This window comes from Pleurodeles waltl, chromosome 6 (genome assembly GCF_031143425.1).
Source record: "Pleurodeles waltl isolate 20211129_DDA chromosome 6, aPleWal1.hap1.20221129, whole genome shotgun sequence".
NCBI classification, from domain to species: Eukaryota; Metazoa; Chordata; class Amphibia; order Caudata; family Salamandridae; genus Pleurodeles; species Pleurodeles waltl.
Genome location: NC_090445.1, coordinates 1,543,251,504 through 1,543,266,718, shown reverse-complemented (window position 1 = coordinate 1,543,266,718; position 15,215 = coordinate 1,543,251,504). Strand labels below are relative to the sequence as shown.

General features: G+C 45.4%; 1 protein-coding gene across 2 annotated transcripts in view; it reads left to right on the top strand.

Annotated features, from left to right (window-relative positions):
- The window catches only part of LZIC (leucine zipper and CTNNBIP1 domain containing), a 146,374-nt gene that overhangs the window by 92,098 nt on the left and 39,061 nt on the right, over positions 1 to 15,215 (top strand). For both annotated transcript variants that reach the window (XM_069241172.1, XM_069241173.1), the window contains 2 exons: positions 2,605 to 2,740; positions 4,401 to 4,499. In XM_069241172.1, coding sequence (XP_069097273.1) covers positions 2,605 to 2,740; positions 4,401 to 4,499 — 235 coding nt within the window. The remainder of the gene's footprint in view (positions 1 to 2,604; positions 2,741 to 4,400; positions 4,500 to 15,215) is intronic.

The following is a 15,215-nucleotide window of genomic DNA, read 5'->3' as shown; positions in this document are numbered from 1 at the left end:
CAGCAACGTAATCATCCACACATTCGTTCTCATTTTGCTTACGTTGAAAAAATGTATACCTAGTAATACCTATGCAAACCTTAGGTGCAAAATAAGTGTCAAGATCTTTCAATGCCGCCTTAAAAACATTCTGGTCTCCTGCATCCGGAGCCTGTAACATTTGGTTATACACTCTTAACCCATAAGGACCTAAAGAATGTAGCCAGATACGTTTTTTTTGTTCTGCTGACATGTTACATGAATCACCTACCGCATCAATGTAATTTATAAAGTACTTCTTCCAATCTAACCATTTAATCGATGGTTCAGAACCTGTTGGCCAAAATGCATGTGGTGGTGAAATGCTGAAATTCTGTGTTGCCATTCTAAAATAACTACTCCTAACTTATATTTAACACAAAGACATGGAAAAAAACAGAAAAAAAACAATGCAACTAGTTAACTATGTTTTCCATTTGGAATATCCTAAAGAATAAAGATGGCCGCTAAACACATTGGTTAATTCCAAGGAATTCGATTTCGTCCAGTAGCCAGAAATGTTGTTTCGAAATAAAAAAAGAATTGTTGAAAACTAGCGCGTATTGCAGTACAATAAAGGCAGTACGATCTTTAGTATCTTCAGCCCAGCAAAAACATGAAGCTTCAGTATCTTCCACGAGTCTGAGCTCACGGGCAATTAATCATCGTTGCCCTGCAACAACATGAAGCTACTGAATCCATCAAAATGGCCACTGGCATACACAACCAACCGACATTCACGTTGTCATGGCAACTTGACGCACGCACGACGCGTCAAATTACTGTTGTCCAGAGCCCAAATTGCCGTGTGAATACTGTTACTAAACAGCACACCTGTCCGAATCGATTGATCCTCCCAGCTGCTATACACATGCCAGTAAGTATCGGCACAGGAGGAGTGTTCCGCAGCACCAGACCAGTTCGCACAGCACGCGTAGTCCTTGGCTCCAGGCGCTTGTCGCCAAATTGTAGTGATGACGTCACAACAATTTAAGTGAAAAAAACTTTATTGCCCGGAGCCTACGGGGCAAGCCTCTTCTACAACCGCTCTCCCGTTTCCTTTTCATTTGACGCGTTATACGGCGCGCGAGCCGCAGTGGAACGCGTTCAAATGTAAACACAACAAAATGCCTCTCGAGTTTCTCGTGACATTCCAGTACAAGTAAACAGGCTGAAATTTTTCTCAGATTATGAATGTTGCTTTTTGCTTCTTCAGACAAACATAGCAATGTTTCTTAATTCTGCTGGTCTCACCTTAGGTTTAATTGTCATATAATATCTGAAATTTGAAAAGGTTAATTCGTTATTATTTTTTAAAACAAAATCAGAACAATCTATCTGTGTCAGGAATAATTGGGATGCAAGCAAAGCATAATTCCTGTATTTCATAATATTAATTGTGACAAAATGAAAAAAGAAACCTGATTAGAAATCCGTAAATATTGTTTTTCCTTTCAAAGAGATGAACCGAGACATCCACAAACAGGGATAACTGGGGACACTCTTCAGTGCAAAGCTAAACGGCTAGTATTTAAGCACACACTAGGGAGGCTCATTAACTCTGAAGCATAGAGATACAGACGCTGGTAGCAAAAATGGGACAAACACTGGAACATTTGGAAATGGAAATACTTTGCAACCGAGAGATTTAGACATAGTGGCAAGAAAAACAGACTAGGGCACTAAAAATGAGAGACACTGTCACAAAGAAAGGTAGACAAGGACATTGTAACAAAAATGCATGGACACTGAGAAAGGGATACGGGGACATGGGGACAAGGAGATGGATACTGGATCCATGAGCAACAGACACAAACACTGGATTTGGAAGCACAGGCATGGAATTAGGATAAGTAAATGGATTCAAAGTGTGACTGGAATTGGGGCACAGAGACAAGACCTGGACGACGGGAAAGAAATGCATGAAAACCAAGACAAGGAAAGATGGAAACAAACACTAGCAGTTACAGGAGACACTAGGACAAGGAGACACATACCGAGACAGTGGGAAAAGACACTTGAACATTTCGGCAGGAGGACATTGATACTGAGAAATGAAGAAACGGACACGCAGATCAGGGTAGTGACATTAACAGCCACATGAGAGGGTATCCTGCAAACTGCATAGCCCAGATAACCCCCGTGCAAGAGGCCAATGCATTGGTAGAAGATGCACATTACCGGTTTTTACTTACTTATCTTAGCAAAGAGCAGGTAAATATCTACATTGAGTCAAACAAAAGTATTAAAATACGTACAGGCTACCTTAAAATATTTACTTTTGTTTCTAAGGTTAGTTGACAACAGTATCTATACCGTAAGCAATATGGTGCATTTCATGTTGTTTTTATGTCATTTCTAATATTAATATAGCACCAATTACTTGAGCTATTTAACCAGTCAACATTCTTAATATTATGCCTTTTCCAACAATCTGGTTTTGTGTTAAATAAACAGTTATGCAAAAGAAAGGGCTGGAACAGCAAGAGAAGCACTGCATGACTTTTCAGATCAGCTTCTGAACTTCCTGTCTTCAGACCCATGATCTTGGTAGTGAAATGTTGTTTTGTTTCTCCTCTCTTTCAGAGATGACCTGGAAGCTGAGGAATATGAGGAAACAAAAAAAGAGACCCTGGAGCAGCTAAGCGAGTTCAACGACTCATTGAAGAAGATAATGTCTGGAAACATGACGCTGGTGGATGACCTGAGTGGGATGCAGCTGGTGAGCATTGTCTAGTGCTTTTAAACATGGATCTGAACTCTTAAGGTGAAAGCAACCCCCAACAGTGTATGGTGTGAACTGTGAAAAATACAGTTACAAATATTTAACCTCACTGAATATACAGGGCTTAGTGGTCCCTTTTGTGAGCTGGGATGCATTGGTTAGTTTTGAGGTCTAAATATGTTTCATAACATGGAGAAAATGAATTGGGGACTTTTTGTTCTGTGGTTGACTGGGTAGATGCTACAGTTGCAACCATCGTACCACATGAATAAAGAGCAGCTCACAGCTTGAGATGGTTGGTGACATGGGTGGTGGCATAGGAATGTGGTTTTCCCTTAAGATGTGCAGGATGCCCTATTAGAGTGCACATCTTCCTGTCACGTTCGACCTCTGTAGCAACACAATGCAGAAAGAGTGGAAAACCACCACCATGGTTGACATGGAGCTGATGTGACACAAATAAGCATTGGGCCTCTAGAGAAAAGAGCACAAAATAGTACTAGAACCGCAGACTGCACAGCAGCAGCTTTTGATTTAATTTATAACCACATCAATCAATCAATCAATCAATTAATCAATCATAGTATTTATAAAGCGCGCTATGTACCCGTTAGGGTTTCGAGGCGCTGAGGTGGGGGGGGGGGGGGAGAGGCTGTTTAGCGGTCGAAGAGCCAGGTCTTGAGGAGCCTTCTGAATGTGACAGGAGAAAGGTCCTTTAGTGAGCTTCGGGGATGCCCGGAAGCATTCAGTGGAGGGCCCGGGGTTGAGGGCGCGGAGCTCTTCGGCCGAGAAGTGGGCGCGGGAGGCGCGAGGACCAGGGGGGGTGGTCCAGTCAATCCTAGAGGTGAAGTCAAGTTGCCAATTCACATAACCATTTCCTTCATTTGGATAAAATCAAGAGAGCAGTTCAAGATTGTACTCAGTTGCACCAATCCAAAACAAATGTAGTGCTTCTGTTTGCAGTGAGCTAAGGGTGAAAGAAGAAGATGGTTGGGGAACTAAGTTCATGCAGAGATTGTAATGAGCTGAGAACAAGGTGAAATCATAGAGAATGAATCAAGTGATACCTGGTTGAGGATTTAGTAAATCTGAGGCTTCTAAATTAAGTACTCCTTGCGTTTACAGATGGTGGAGAAAAAGCTTGCAACATCCTGAAATTCTATGAGATGATTTGTAGGCACTGGGGGCTCAGCACACTCCAAGCTTAGTCGGAAAGAAACCGAGAGCATCCAGAAATGGAGAGGATAAACTGACAGTGTGTCAAAGGTGCAGAATGCTCTTATAATACCAAGAGCTGATAGACAAGGAGCCACAAATATTAGTACCCAACAGATGGTAAGTTTAAAAAAAAAAATCACCCCCCCCAAAAAAAAAAAAAATCAAAACACTGCCTTAAAAATTATCTTCAGAGCTGCTTAACCCAAATGTAATAGAGCCTGGAACTGGTAAATAAGTATATAATTACACACTTAGCTTGTAGGAAATAAGTAAAGAGCCACAAGAGCTCCTTCTGAAGTATTGACATAAGAATGACAGACGGTATTGAAGAGATCATTACAGTGCTCTGCATGCATCTATAGCTTGACAGGAGCTCAGAGTACGTGTCATAGAGTGCCTGCAGATCTGCTACATTAACTCTTTGATTTTCTGTTTTCAGGCTATTCAAGCAGCAATCAGCCAGGCTTTTAAAACCCCTGAAGTTATACGAATGTTTGCAAAGAAACAGCCAGGGCAGTTGCGCACAAGGCTGGCTGAGGTAAGTTGTTGCTGCTTCTTTTACTAAGGATTAAGGCTCTAAACAGCCTTGTTCTTATCTCACAGGCATTGCAAGGCTGATGTTGCTTTTTCTTTGAGAGAAAAAGCAGAAAAATATAGCTGTATTGCTTGAATTAATATCAGCCATGTCTGATAGTTACTGTGTACTCTTCAAAACATAAGAGCCACCCTTATGTCCAGGTGAACTTGGGTATCTGAACAAGGCTTACACAGTTGTACAGCTTCCAGAATACAGTGACGGTCAGTCGGGCCACTCTGCTCATACGCTCCTATTTTGGAGCTTAGTTTGCCCTGCAAGCAGGCTCCCATCACAGAGTATTGCCCAATCTGAAGTGCACCTTTACATTAGATGGGCATTTCCCATGAGTATAATTTTTGTTTCTGGGCGCACAATTGGTGACACTTTTAAATTTACAAATAGGGACCTTGGGCCAGATGTAAGTAGGTTTCCTTTTGCGAGGTGCAAATTGCGAGTCCCAGCGACTCGCAATTTGCACCTCGCAAAAGGAAATGCAGAAAGGTGTCTCAGACACCTTCTGCGAGTCGCTATGGGGTCGCAAAGACCCACCTCATTAATATTAATGAGGTGGGTCGCAATTTGCAACCCCATAGGGATTCAGGGCACTCACAGGGATGGAGGCCTGCTGTAGTCAGCAGACTTCCATGTCCGTGACTGCTTTTAAATAAAGCAGGTTTTTTTTTTTTCAAAGTGCAACCCGTTTTCCTTAAAGGAAAACGAGCTGCACTTTGAAAAATAAACCGAAACCTTTAGTTTCGGTATTTTTCAGGGCAGGTAGTGGTCCATTGGACCACTGCCTCCTCTGAAAAATTATTTTTTATGCCAGACACAAAGGGGAAGGGGTCCCATGGGGACCCCTTCCCGTTTGCGACTGGGTTACCATCCACTTCAGGTGGATGGTAACTGCGAGTCCATTTGCGACCGCTTTGGCGGTCACAAATGGAATTACATCGCATTGCGAGTCGCAAATAGGAAGGGAACACCCCTTCCTATTTGCGAGTCGGAAATGCATTTTGCGAGTCGCTTCCAACTCGCAAAATGCATTTCTACATTGCAAAGTGGCTTTGGCGACTTGCAAACGGCGTTTTTCGCCGTTTGCGAGTCGCTAAACCTTTGCTACATCTGGCCCCTTGTCTCCTTGGGCTTTCCTTTGATAAACCGTTCCCCAGGTCATCTCAAGTTCTGAAACGACCCTTCTATCCTCACGAGGGTCGAAACACCGTCCTTTTACAGACATACAATTGATTGTCAAAATATTATGTAATATTAACTTGTTGTTCCTGGACTCTCTGATAAAGATTTCATATATGGATGTCTGTTAAAACAATATACCTGTACCATATTCAATGATTTCATGTTTTTTGGTTCTGGTGTGTCACGTGGGGTAATGTGTACTTATCACTGCTTCTCGTTTCTCATTAATATTGCCAAGTTCCTTATGTGGTCCAATATGCAATAAATTATATTGCCACAATTGGAAATATTCGAAACATGCTGGATCTTCCCTGATTAAGTCACAGCAGTCATTTTGCTGTTTTATTTAAAAATCGTTTAAAAGAGTTCCATATGTACGTCTGTGTAAGCCTTGTTTGGTCGTTACTGTGGGCATTATTCCAGTCTGTTGTTTTTGTTCACTACAAAACTACACACATGGGCCCCACCTATATGCAAATCAGCCATTCCTTCCCAAACTGCTAAGCCATGTTCCTTCGATACAGGAATATAAGGCATTCCATACAGGTTTTGGTGTAGCTGGCCCGCTTTTGTAAGGTCAGCTTCAGCCCAATAGCACACTGAGTTACTAGAGCTTTTTCTCAAAGTGCCTCTCCAAACTTCCATGTCTGTTTTCTGACAACAATTGGGGCTGAGGGCTAAGGAGGTATGCTTCTACACACCTCCATGTCTCTTTTCTAACAGCAGTTGGAGCTTTGGGGAGGGGAGGTGCGTCCATGCGGGATGTGGCTCGGTGTAATTATTGTGAGCTGAGAGCCACATGTCCCTTCTCAGTCTGTTGCAGTACATAAGATGTCAGGCAACATTTAGCCAACATTGTGAGCAGTAGCTTTAGAGACATTTTTCCCTCAAGCTGCTTCTCAGTGCCTGCACGTTGAGGCCTTACATACAAAATGACTGCTGTTGCTTGTTTATGGCCCTGATCTGAGGTTAAGTTCCTTTCCAGCAATTCCTGTGTTCAGGGGTGTCTGCAGCCACAAGTGATGTGGGCCTTGATGAACTGCACTACACTTTACAGCGAGCATCCCATGGTAAGTTAGCTTCAGCTTGTATCCCTCAGCATTTAGCAGCACTGCCACGTACTATGCCTCTAGCGTCACCCTTTAGCCAGTAACTGGGACCATCTAAATGAATGGTTCCCAGCAACATCTCACTGCCACCTACTATGACTCTAGTATTGCCCTTCAGCCAGTATCTGGGACCATCCAAATGAATAGATCCCAACCACATGAACTGGCTCTTTCCCTACGTGCCGGAAGAAGGAACAACACAAAACTTTCACACAACTAATATCTAAACGTTTTGCCCTGGTATCACTGAGGCCTCTGAGCATGAAGCTTAACTTATTCAAATGGAAGCCTGCCTATTATTCAGGTTAAGCACCCAATATGTGTGACTGTAAGTAATGTGTTACATAGCTTGTATTGTATTGAACTTCTGGTTAGGGCAGCCTAGTCTACATAGTCTGGTCTAATTACGGACTACTTTTGTTTTATCCTTAATAAACTTTATCTGCCCTGTACGTTTTGGCTATAAGCACTGCTATGTTTTTCATTGGCAGCAGAGTGTTGTCCTTAAATGCCACCAAATAGAAAGATCACACCCTCATGTTCCGTCATGGTTGACCTAAATATCTTAATAGTAACCTCGTTGCTCCATTCAGGATCATGAGAGGCCATTGGTGTTGCCAGGTCTGAAAGTCGAATAGGACCAGGTAGCATACTGTTTGAGATTCAGGCTTGGTCCTACAACCATGGTTTTGTTGACAACTTAACTACTTACATATGCCCCTTTTTTTCCCCTTATTGGAGAATGTTGCCTTAGTGCACCTTACTAAGGTACTGCAAATCTTACATACACCTCGAGAGAGTTTTTTAAGTTTTCTGGTGTAATCTCAGACCACACCTTTACAAGGGTTAAATAATAAACTAATCCCTGGACATCATCTCTGATTTGGCTGTGCATGCTGCAGCTATGAATCTTGTCTTAACCCCTCATTGAAGTACACAACAGAAAGAAATGCTGAATACACAACTTCATCAGAGCAAATTTATGCACGTCAGTACATAAATCAACGGCTGACTTAAAAATGTATCGGTCCCCCCTAGTGAAAACGCTGTATCATAAAGAGGCAGCTCCAGTGCCTGTGTTGTCAGTGTGCTGCAATTGCCTTCCTGGCTTCTGCTTCGTTGATTGTTAATAAGAATTTATGAAACGTTTTGGTTTCAATACCTTCATGGATGCAGAAGAAATGTCAACTGGTTTGCCGAGATGTGTGTCCTGTGCACACTGTTTTACTGGAACCAAGCTATACATGGACATCATTTAGGGTTCACCAGGAGTCACAGCTGTGACACCGGGCTTCCCCCGAGGACCCCATACACTGTCTTTGCAATCCCTGGCCTCTTTGGTGGCAAAATCAGTGTCATAAATACAGGGGAAACTTGTCCCTATGGACGATCATGGGGGCTCCAGTTTTCTTGTTTTCTGGCACTTTTTTAATTACACTAATAGTGAATAATATATTTTTCACTATTAGTGTAATAAAGAGTGGAGTACAGTTAGATGGAATATGACTCTTCCTGGCAGTTGAACTAAGTAAAAAAAATATTTTAAATGTATGTTATGTGCAGGCTTGCTGGTGAGTGTGTGTTTATGTCTGAGTGTGTGTATGTGTAAGCATGTGTGTGTGAGTGAAAGTAAAGGTCAAATGGCATGTGATATCACTTTTGCTACCTCTGGCATTTTGGTGAATTGAAGTTCATGAATTTGTACCTGGCTGATGAGCCCTACCTGGGTTGACACCAGTCCCAGTTTGCTTGTGTTTTGGTTCAAGTATGACCTGGCCTGGCAGTTTGGGCTGCACTGTTCACAGTCGAGCAAGGCCAAGGCTGATTTATATATGACTGGGTTCAAACTGAGGTGGCTTTGTGTGCAAAATAATGATGGATTGGGATGCGGCCCAATTACTTACCAGTGGTTGAGATAAATTCAAGCATTCCATCCATCTCTTTCTTTGAATACTTTAGTGTGATACCCTAAGTGGAAGGGAATGCCCAGACGTGGGTCCGATGCACACTGTGTCACTGGAACCAAGCTGTACCTGACTGATGAGCCCTAATTAAGATGAAACCGGTCCTAGATTGAATGTGTTCCAGTTTAGGGAGGAACCTGTCTAGCAGGTCGGGCTGGACTGTTCCCATTGGGTCAGGGGCAAGACTGATTTGCATAAGACTTAGTCCAAACTGAAGTGGAGTGGTGTGCAGAATATCAATGGATCGGAATGCGGGCCGAGTAATTATTAATGAATAATAAACACTTTTATTTTCTTACTGTAAATAGCATTTCTTTTTATTTTAATCTTGAGGAAAATAGTCTTAATTGCATCTATTATTTACATTAAAAATGTAATTTAAAAATTCAAAGTTAATAGTGCTTTAGTAATTGTTTTCTTTAGTTCTATATGTAAAATAAATACATAAAATTAATTTATATTTCTATTAATCATAAAAAATATTTGTAATAATTTCGTTTTGAGGTTTAAAAAACGCATATATTTTTCTCTCTTCTTCGCTATTGGAAAACTCCTCATTTGGAGTGGCATTCTCTTCATGGTAAAATATAGGAAACTTTTCCCTATACATTACCATATGAAGATCTCTGCCCCTACTGCGGAGATCTCCCTATTCTAAAGTATAGGGATAAATATGTTTATGTTAAATAATATTGTAAGTTATTTTTAGAATGGAATAATTAAAGTCTGCTGCCTTTTGCAAAGGTGTGCAGGCAAACATCCTAGGGAGGCAGGATGTAGTTAGCAAGAAAAAAATAATTTCTACAGTCTGTGAAAAGAAAGAAAGCTAAGGCCATAGCAAGTTGTTTGGGCATATGGACCTGGCATGGGTTTTAAGGAATATGGCTTCAAAAGCCAAGCTCCCTTTTTCCCAAAGTTCCCACCATATAATCATATTCCCATTATGAAACATCATATTTTACAATCAAAACTAAGTGAACTATAAACCATTTACTTCAGTTGGCCATATTCTCTCCCTTACTATTTATTGTTCCAGCTAACTCTGAACACTAGTCAGAAGACCACTGCCAGGGATTTGCACATGGATTTTCCTCCCTTGAGCAAAAATCTATCCTAGCGTTCTCAGCTGTAATATGTTTCTACTGTCCATAGCCAGTACAAGTAAACTGGGTACTCTTTTCTCATTCACTCTGTTGCTTCTCTCCCCTTGTGTAACATGAAATCTACTATATGATCCCTGCCCTGTTACTTTCTGATCCTATTCAAATTTGACAGCCTTTCCAATATACAGTACTTTCTGTTTACTTAAGTGTTAATTTACAAAATAATTGTAAGTGGGGGGCATGCCCAGGTTGAGACTGGAGTAGAATATATTTTCCTTTCCTTTGTACTGGCCAGCCCAAATGGTGAGGGTGAGGTGAATTGCAGTTAGAGAAAGAGGGAACTCTGGCTGCAGGCTGGGAGCTAGCATGAGGCCTACCTGGCATCCAATCCAGACCATAATGTAGGAAAGCCCCCAGCACAGCTGAAGCAGGATGTAGACACAGCAGGAGAAGAACAGCACGCAACGAGCAGTGTATTTCTGATGGATACAACTACCTGTGGATTCCTCACATAATGAATACTCCCATGGCGACAGCATTCAACGGAAATCTTCTTCCCAGCTTCTGCACGTCGACGAGGACGCCACATTTGCCCACGCGATGCCGTCTGACGTCATGCTGGCAATAAGAGGTCCTCGCCGACGTCAGTTCCCTTTTTTCCATGCGTTCGAAACGGTTATCTTCGAGGGAGCTACTGTTGCTTTCGAAGTTACAGTGTGTTTTTCTGCTGCGTGATTTTTATCTGAGAGTTACTATGTCTCAGAGGAAGTCTGGTTTCAAGCCCTGTCGGGAGTGTGGGGGCAAGATGTCCGTTACGGACCCACACTCGGACTGTTTATGGTGCTTAAGCTCCGACCACGACGTCGCAACATGTGATTCATGCCAAGACATGAATCACAAGGCCCTAAAAGAGCGAGAGGCTAAACTCTTCATGGCGAAGTCGATGAGGAAGGAGAAGAAGCATCATAGGAAGTCCTCCTCGCCGAAGACTCATCGGCGTCATCGAGACTCCCGGCGCCGTAGGGATTCACGGCGCCATTCCAGCCAGAGGTCTCGATCGAGGTCGCCTTCGGCTCGGCGTCGTAAGACTTGGGACGTCAGTCCCACAGTCACTCCACATCCATCGACGCCGTTGCCTTCTCCAGCTTCGCCGACTTCGCCTGGGCAGACATCTTCAGTGATTGAAGTGATGCAGCCTCAGGTGTTCTCTCCGGCGTTGCAGACGTCGAGGCTGGCGTCGGGGTCGCCTTCGATCCAGGCACCCCAGTATCCGGCTTTTCCTGCCCCTGGAGCCGATAATACAGCATTTTTGAATGCGATGTATACCATCTTTCAGCAGATGGCTCCAGGAGGTGCTCCAACTGGTCCTTCGGGGCCGTTGGCTTTCACCTTGGGTGCTCCGGCGCCGCTACGGCCAGCACCCTTCATGCCCTTTCTCCCCTTAGGGAATGTGGGCTCGGCGCCGGTGTCGGCTCCGGTGGCCCCAGAGGTTTCGGCCCCGGAGGTTTCCATCCCGTCGACTTCGGGGTTTCGACCTGTGACTCCGACAGGAACCTCGGAGGCTCCGAGACGCGCCTCTCTGCATCCGGCTCCTATCTCGGCGTCGAAGCTGCCTGTGGCGCCGGACATGGCGTCGGATGGATCCGGCAATCGGCGTCGTTCCTCGAATTCGGCGGATGCCATGTCGACGCCGCGTATTGAAGAGAGGCTACATTCTAGGAGGCGTGCTCTCCGTCTCTTAGAGGAGCAGGAATACCAACGGGTCTTGGAGGAAGGAGAGATAGAGGATTCTGGCGAGGGTCTTCATGGACTGGATACAGCTAGTGAGCTGGATACTTCCCCTGAGTGGGACTTGTCATCTCCAGGGGAGTATACTGAGGAGGCAGCCACTTTTCACGCTGTGGTAAGAAAGGCAGCTAACTTTCTTGAATTGCCTTTGCCGGTAGCGGAGGCGAAACAGAATTTGTTGACTGAGATCCTGCATCCGGCCTCTACTGCAGCGGAGCCTCTTTTACCATTCAACGAGGCTTTGCTTGATCCGGTGTTGGAGGTGTGGAAGAAGCCGGTATCTTCCTCGGCTGTTCATAGGGCTGTGGCCAGGAGGTATCGGGCTGCACCATCTGACCCTGGCTTTCTGTCCAGACACCCTACGCCGGAGAGCTTGGTGGTCCAGGCCTCCTGTTCTTCTAGATCTGCGCCTGGATCTTTTCCGACGGTGCCGGGGGATAGAGACTCCAAGAAGTTGGATTCACAGTCCAAGAAAATATTCTCGTCCTGCAGCATGGCGTTGAAGTCCACCAACGCGTCATGTATCTTGGGGAGGTACATCTATGCTCTTATGGACGAGATAACATCTTCACATACGGAGCTTCCCCAAGGACTTTTGAATATCGTCTCGGATGCCCAGGCTGCTGCAACCCAGGTTATCCAATCTGGGTTGGATACGACTGACTCAGTGGCTAGGGCGATGGGCACGGCTGTGGTTGCGAGGAGACAGGCTTGGCTTCGCAACTCAGGGTTCTCTGCGGACGTGCAGTCGACCCTGTTGGACCTCCCGTTTGATGGGGACAAACTTTTTGGAGCCAAAGCAGATTCGGCCTTGGAAAGGTTTAAAGAAAGCAGGGCCACAGCCAAGTCATTAGGGCTGCAAGCCGCTTCTTCTGCCTCCTCCAGGTTTTTTAGGAGGTTTTGTGGATTTGGACGTGGCTCTTCCTCCTCTTCCTTTCGGGGGAGATTCCAGCAACCTGACTCTTCTCTCACCTTTAGATCATTTAGAGGGAGGGGTAGGGCCCGCACCAGGGGAGCCTCTCACCATCACTCTGCCTCTTCCTCGTCCTCTGTAGGGGTGCAGCAGGGGAAGCAGCCTTAGGCTTCCACCAATTCCCACTCACTCCTCTCCTGTAGGGGGAAGGTTACTGCATTTTCTTCACAAGTGGGAGGCTATTACATCGGACACTTGGGTTATCAGCATTGTGGGAAAAGGCTACACCCTTCCCTTTCGGGAGTTTCCACCCCCCATCCGGCCCGCCTATCTTATTGTTCAAAAGAACACCTCCTGTTGTTAGAACAGGAGGTTCAAGTCCTCCTTTTAAAGGGCGCGGTGGAGTTGGTTCCAGAGCAGGAAAGGGGTCGAGGTTGTTACTCGAGATACTTCCTGATTCCCAAGAAGGATGGTCGGTTGAGACCAATCCTGGACTTGAGGATCTTGAATTGGTTCCTCAAGCAGGAAAAGTTCAAGATGCTGACCCTAGCTCAGGTGCTTTTGGCGTTGAACAATGGAGATTGGATGGTGTCTGTCGACTTGCAGGATGCTTATTTTCATATCCGATACTCAAGTCGCACAGGAAGTTTCTCCGGTTTGTGGTGGGGTCGCAGCACTATCAGTTTGCGGTCCTCCCGTTCGGTCTTACTTCAGCACCCCGAGTCTTCACGAAGGTGATGTCGGTGGTTGTGGCAGAGCTCAGAAGGAAGGGGATAGCAGTATTCCCTTACCTAGACGACTGGTTGATCAAAGCCAAGTCCCCGGAGCTTGCGTTGCATCATCTGCAGTCAACAACCCAGTTGTTGTTCGACCTGGGCTTTTTGGTGAACGTGCCCAAATCTCACCTAGAGCCCTCTCAACGCCTCCTGTTCATAGGGGCAGTACTGGATACAACATTGGATCGAGCCTTTCCTCCGCCTCAGCGGATTCAAGATATTCAGGAGTTGGTTCCAATGTTTCAAAATGGAGCGGTCGTTCCAGTCCTCAAGGTCCTTCGTCTGCTCGGTTTGTTTGCCTCCTGCATACTGTTGGTCACGCATGCTCGCTGGCACATGAGGGCTCTTCAGTGGTGCCTCCGAAGGCAGTGGTCTCAACACAGAGGAGATCTCGAGGGTTCTGTCAAGATCTCCAGAGATGCTGCTGCGGACTTGAAGTGGTGGATTGCGGACGACAATCTTTCCCAAGGAAAGGCCGTTCATGCAGTCACCACCAGTGACCACGGTCATAACGGATGCTTCCACTCTAGGGTGGGGAGCTCACCTGGGGGATCTGGAGATCAAAGGGCTTTGGTCTCCAGAGGAACAGATTTTTCATATCAATCTGTTGGAGTTGCGGGCTGTACGTCTGTCTCTCAAGGCTTTCCTCCCTTCCCTTCGCGGTCAGTCGGTTCAGGTCCTGATAGACAATACTACCGCGATGTGGTATATAAACAAACAGGGAGGAGTGGGGTCGTACCTTCTCTGCAGAGAAGCTCTTCGACTATGGTCCTGGGCAAAGGACCATCAGATTTGCTTGGTAGCAAATCATCTGGCCGGAGTCTTGAATGTACGTGCGGACAATCTCAGTCGCAATTTCTCGGCCGACCACGAGTGGCGTCTCCATCCAGATCAAGTCCGTCTAATCTTCCAGATGTGGGGGGTTCCTCGGATAGATCTGTTTGCCACCCGAGAGAACACGCACTGTCCGTTATACTGCAGTCTCCAGTATCCTGTGCAGGGGGCTTTGGGGGACGCGTTTCAGAGAACCTGGTGCGACCAGTTGCTTTACGCGTTTCCCCCCCATACCCTTGATTCCTCGAGTATTGAGGAAAATTCGCCAAGACTGGGCCCAAGTAATCTTAATAGCTCCGGATTGGCCAAGGAGGGTGTGGTATTCCGACCTTCTCCAACTCTCACTGTGCCCTCCGCTCCGTCTCCCTCTCAGGGCAGACCTCCTCTCGCAGTCGCAGGGGCAGGTTTTACACACCAACCTCCAGAGCCTGCACCTTCATGCCTGGAGATTGAACGGGGCAACCTGAGTTCCTTTTCTCTCCCACCTGATGTAGTGGATGTTATCTTAGCGGCCAGGCGACACTCCACTAAAACTATCTACGCTAATAGGTGGTCCAAATTTGTGGTATGGTGTGGAGAGTGGCAGATTGATCCCTTACGTGCTCATTTGTCGGACGTTTTATCTTTTGCTTTGTCTTTAGCGCAGAAAGGTTGTGCAGTGGCTACGATTAAGGGTTACTTGTCTGCCTTGTCAGCCTTCATTTGTCTTCCAGACCAACCATCGTTATTTAAATCCCCTATAGTTCTTAGATTCTTGAAGGGCCTTATGAATAAATACCCTCCAAAACCTTTCGTTATGCCTCAATGGGATTTGTCCTTGGTCCTGACTTTCCTCATGGGGTCCCCTTTTGAGCCTATGCATTCTTGCCCCTTAAGGTTCTTAGTTATTAAAACAGTTTTCCTGGTGGCCATAACATCTGCAAGGAGAGTGAGTGAGTTGCAGGCTTTATCGGTAAAACCCCCTTATACAACTTTTTATGGGGATAAGGTGGTGTT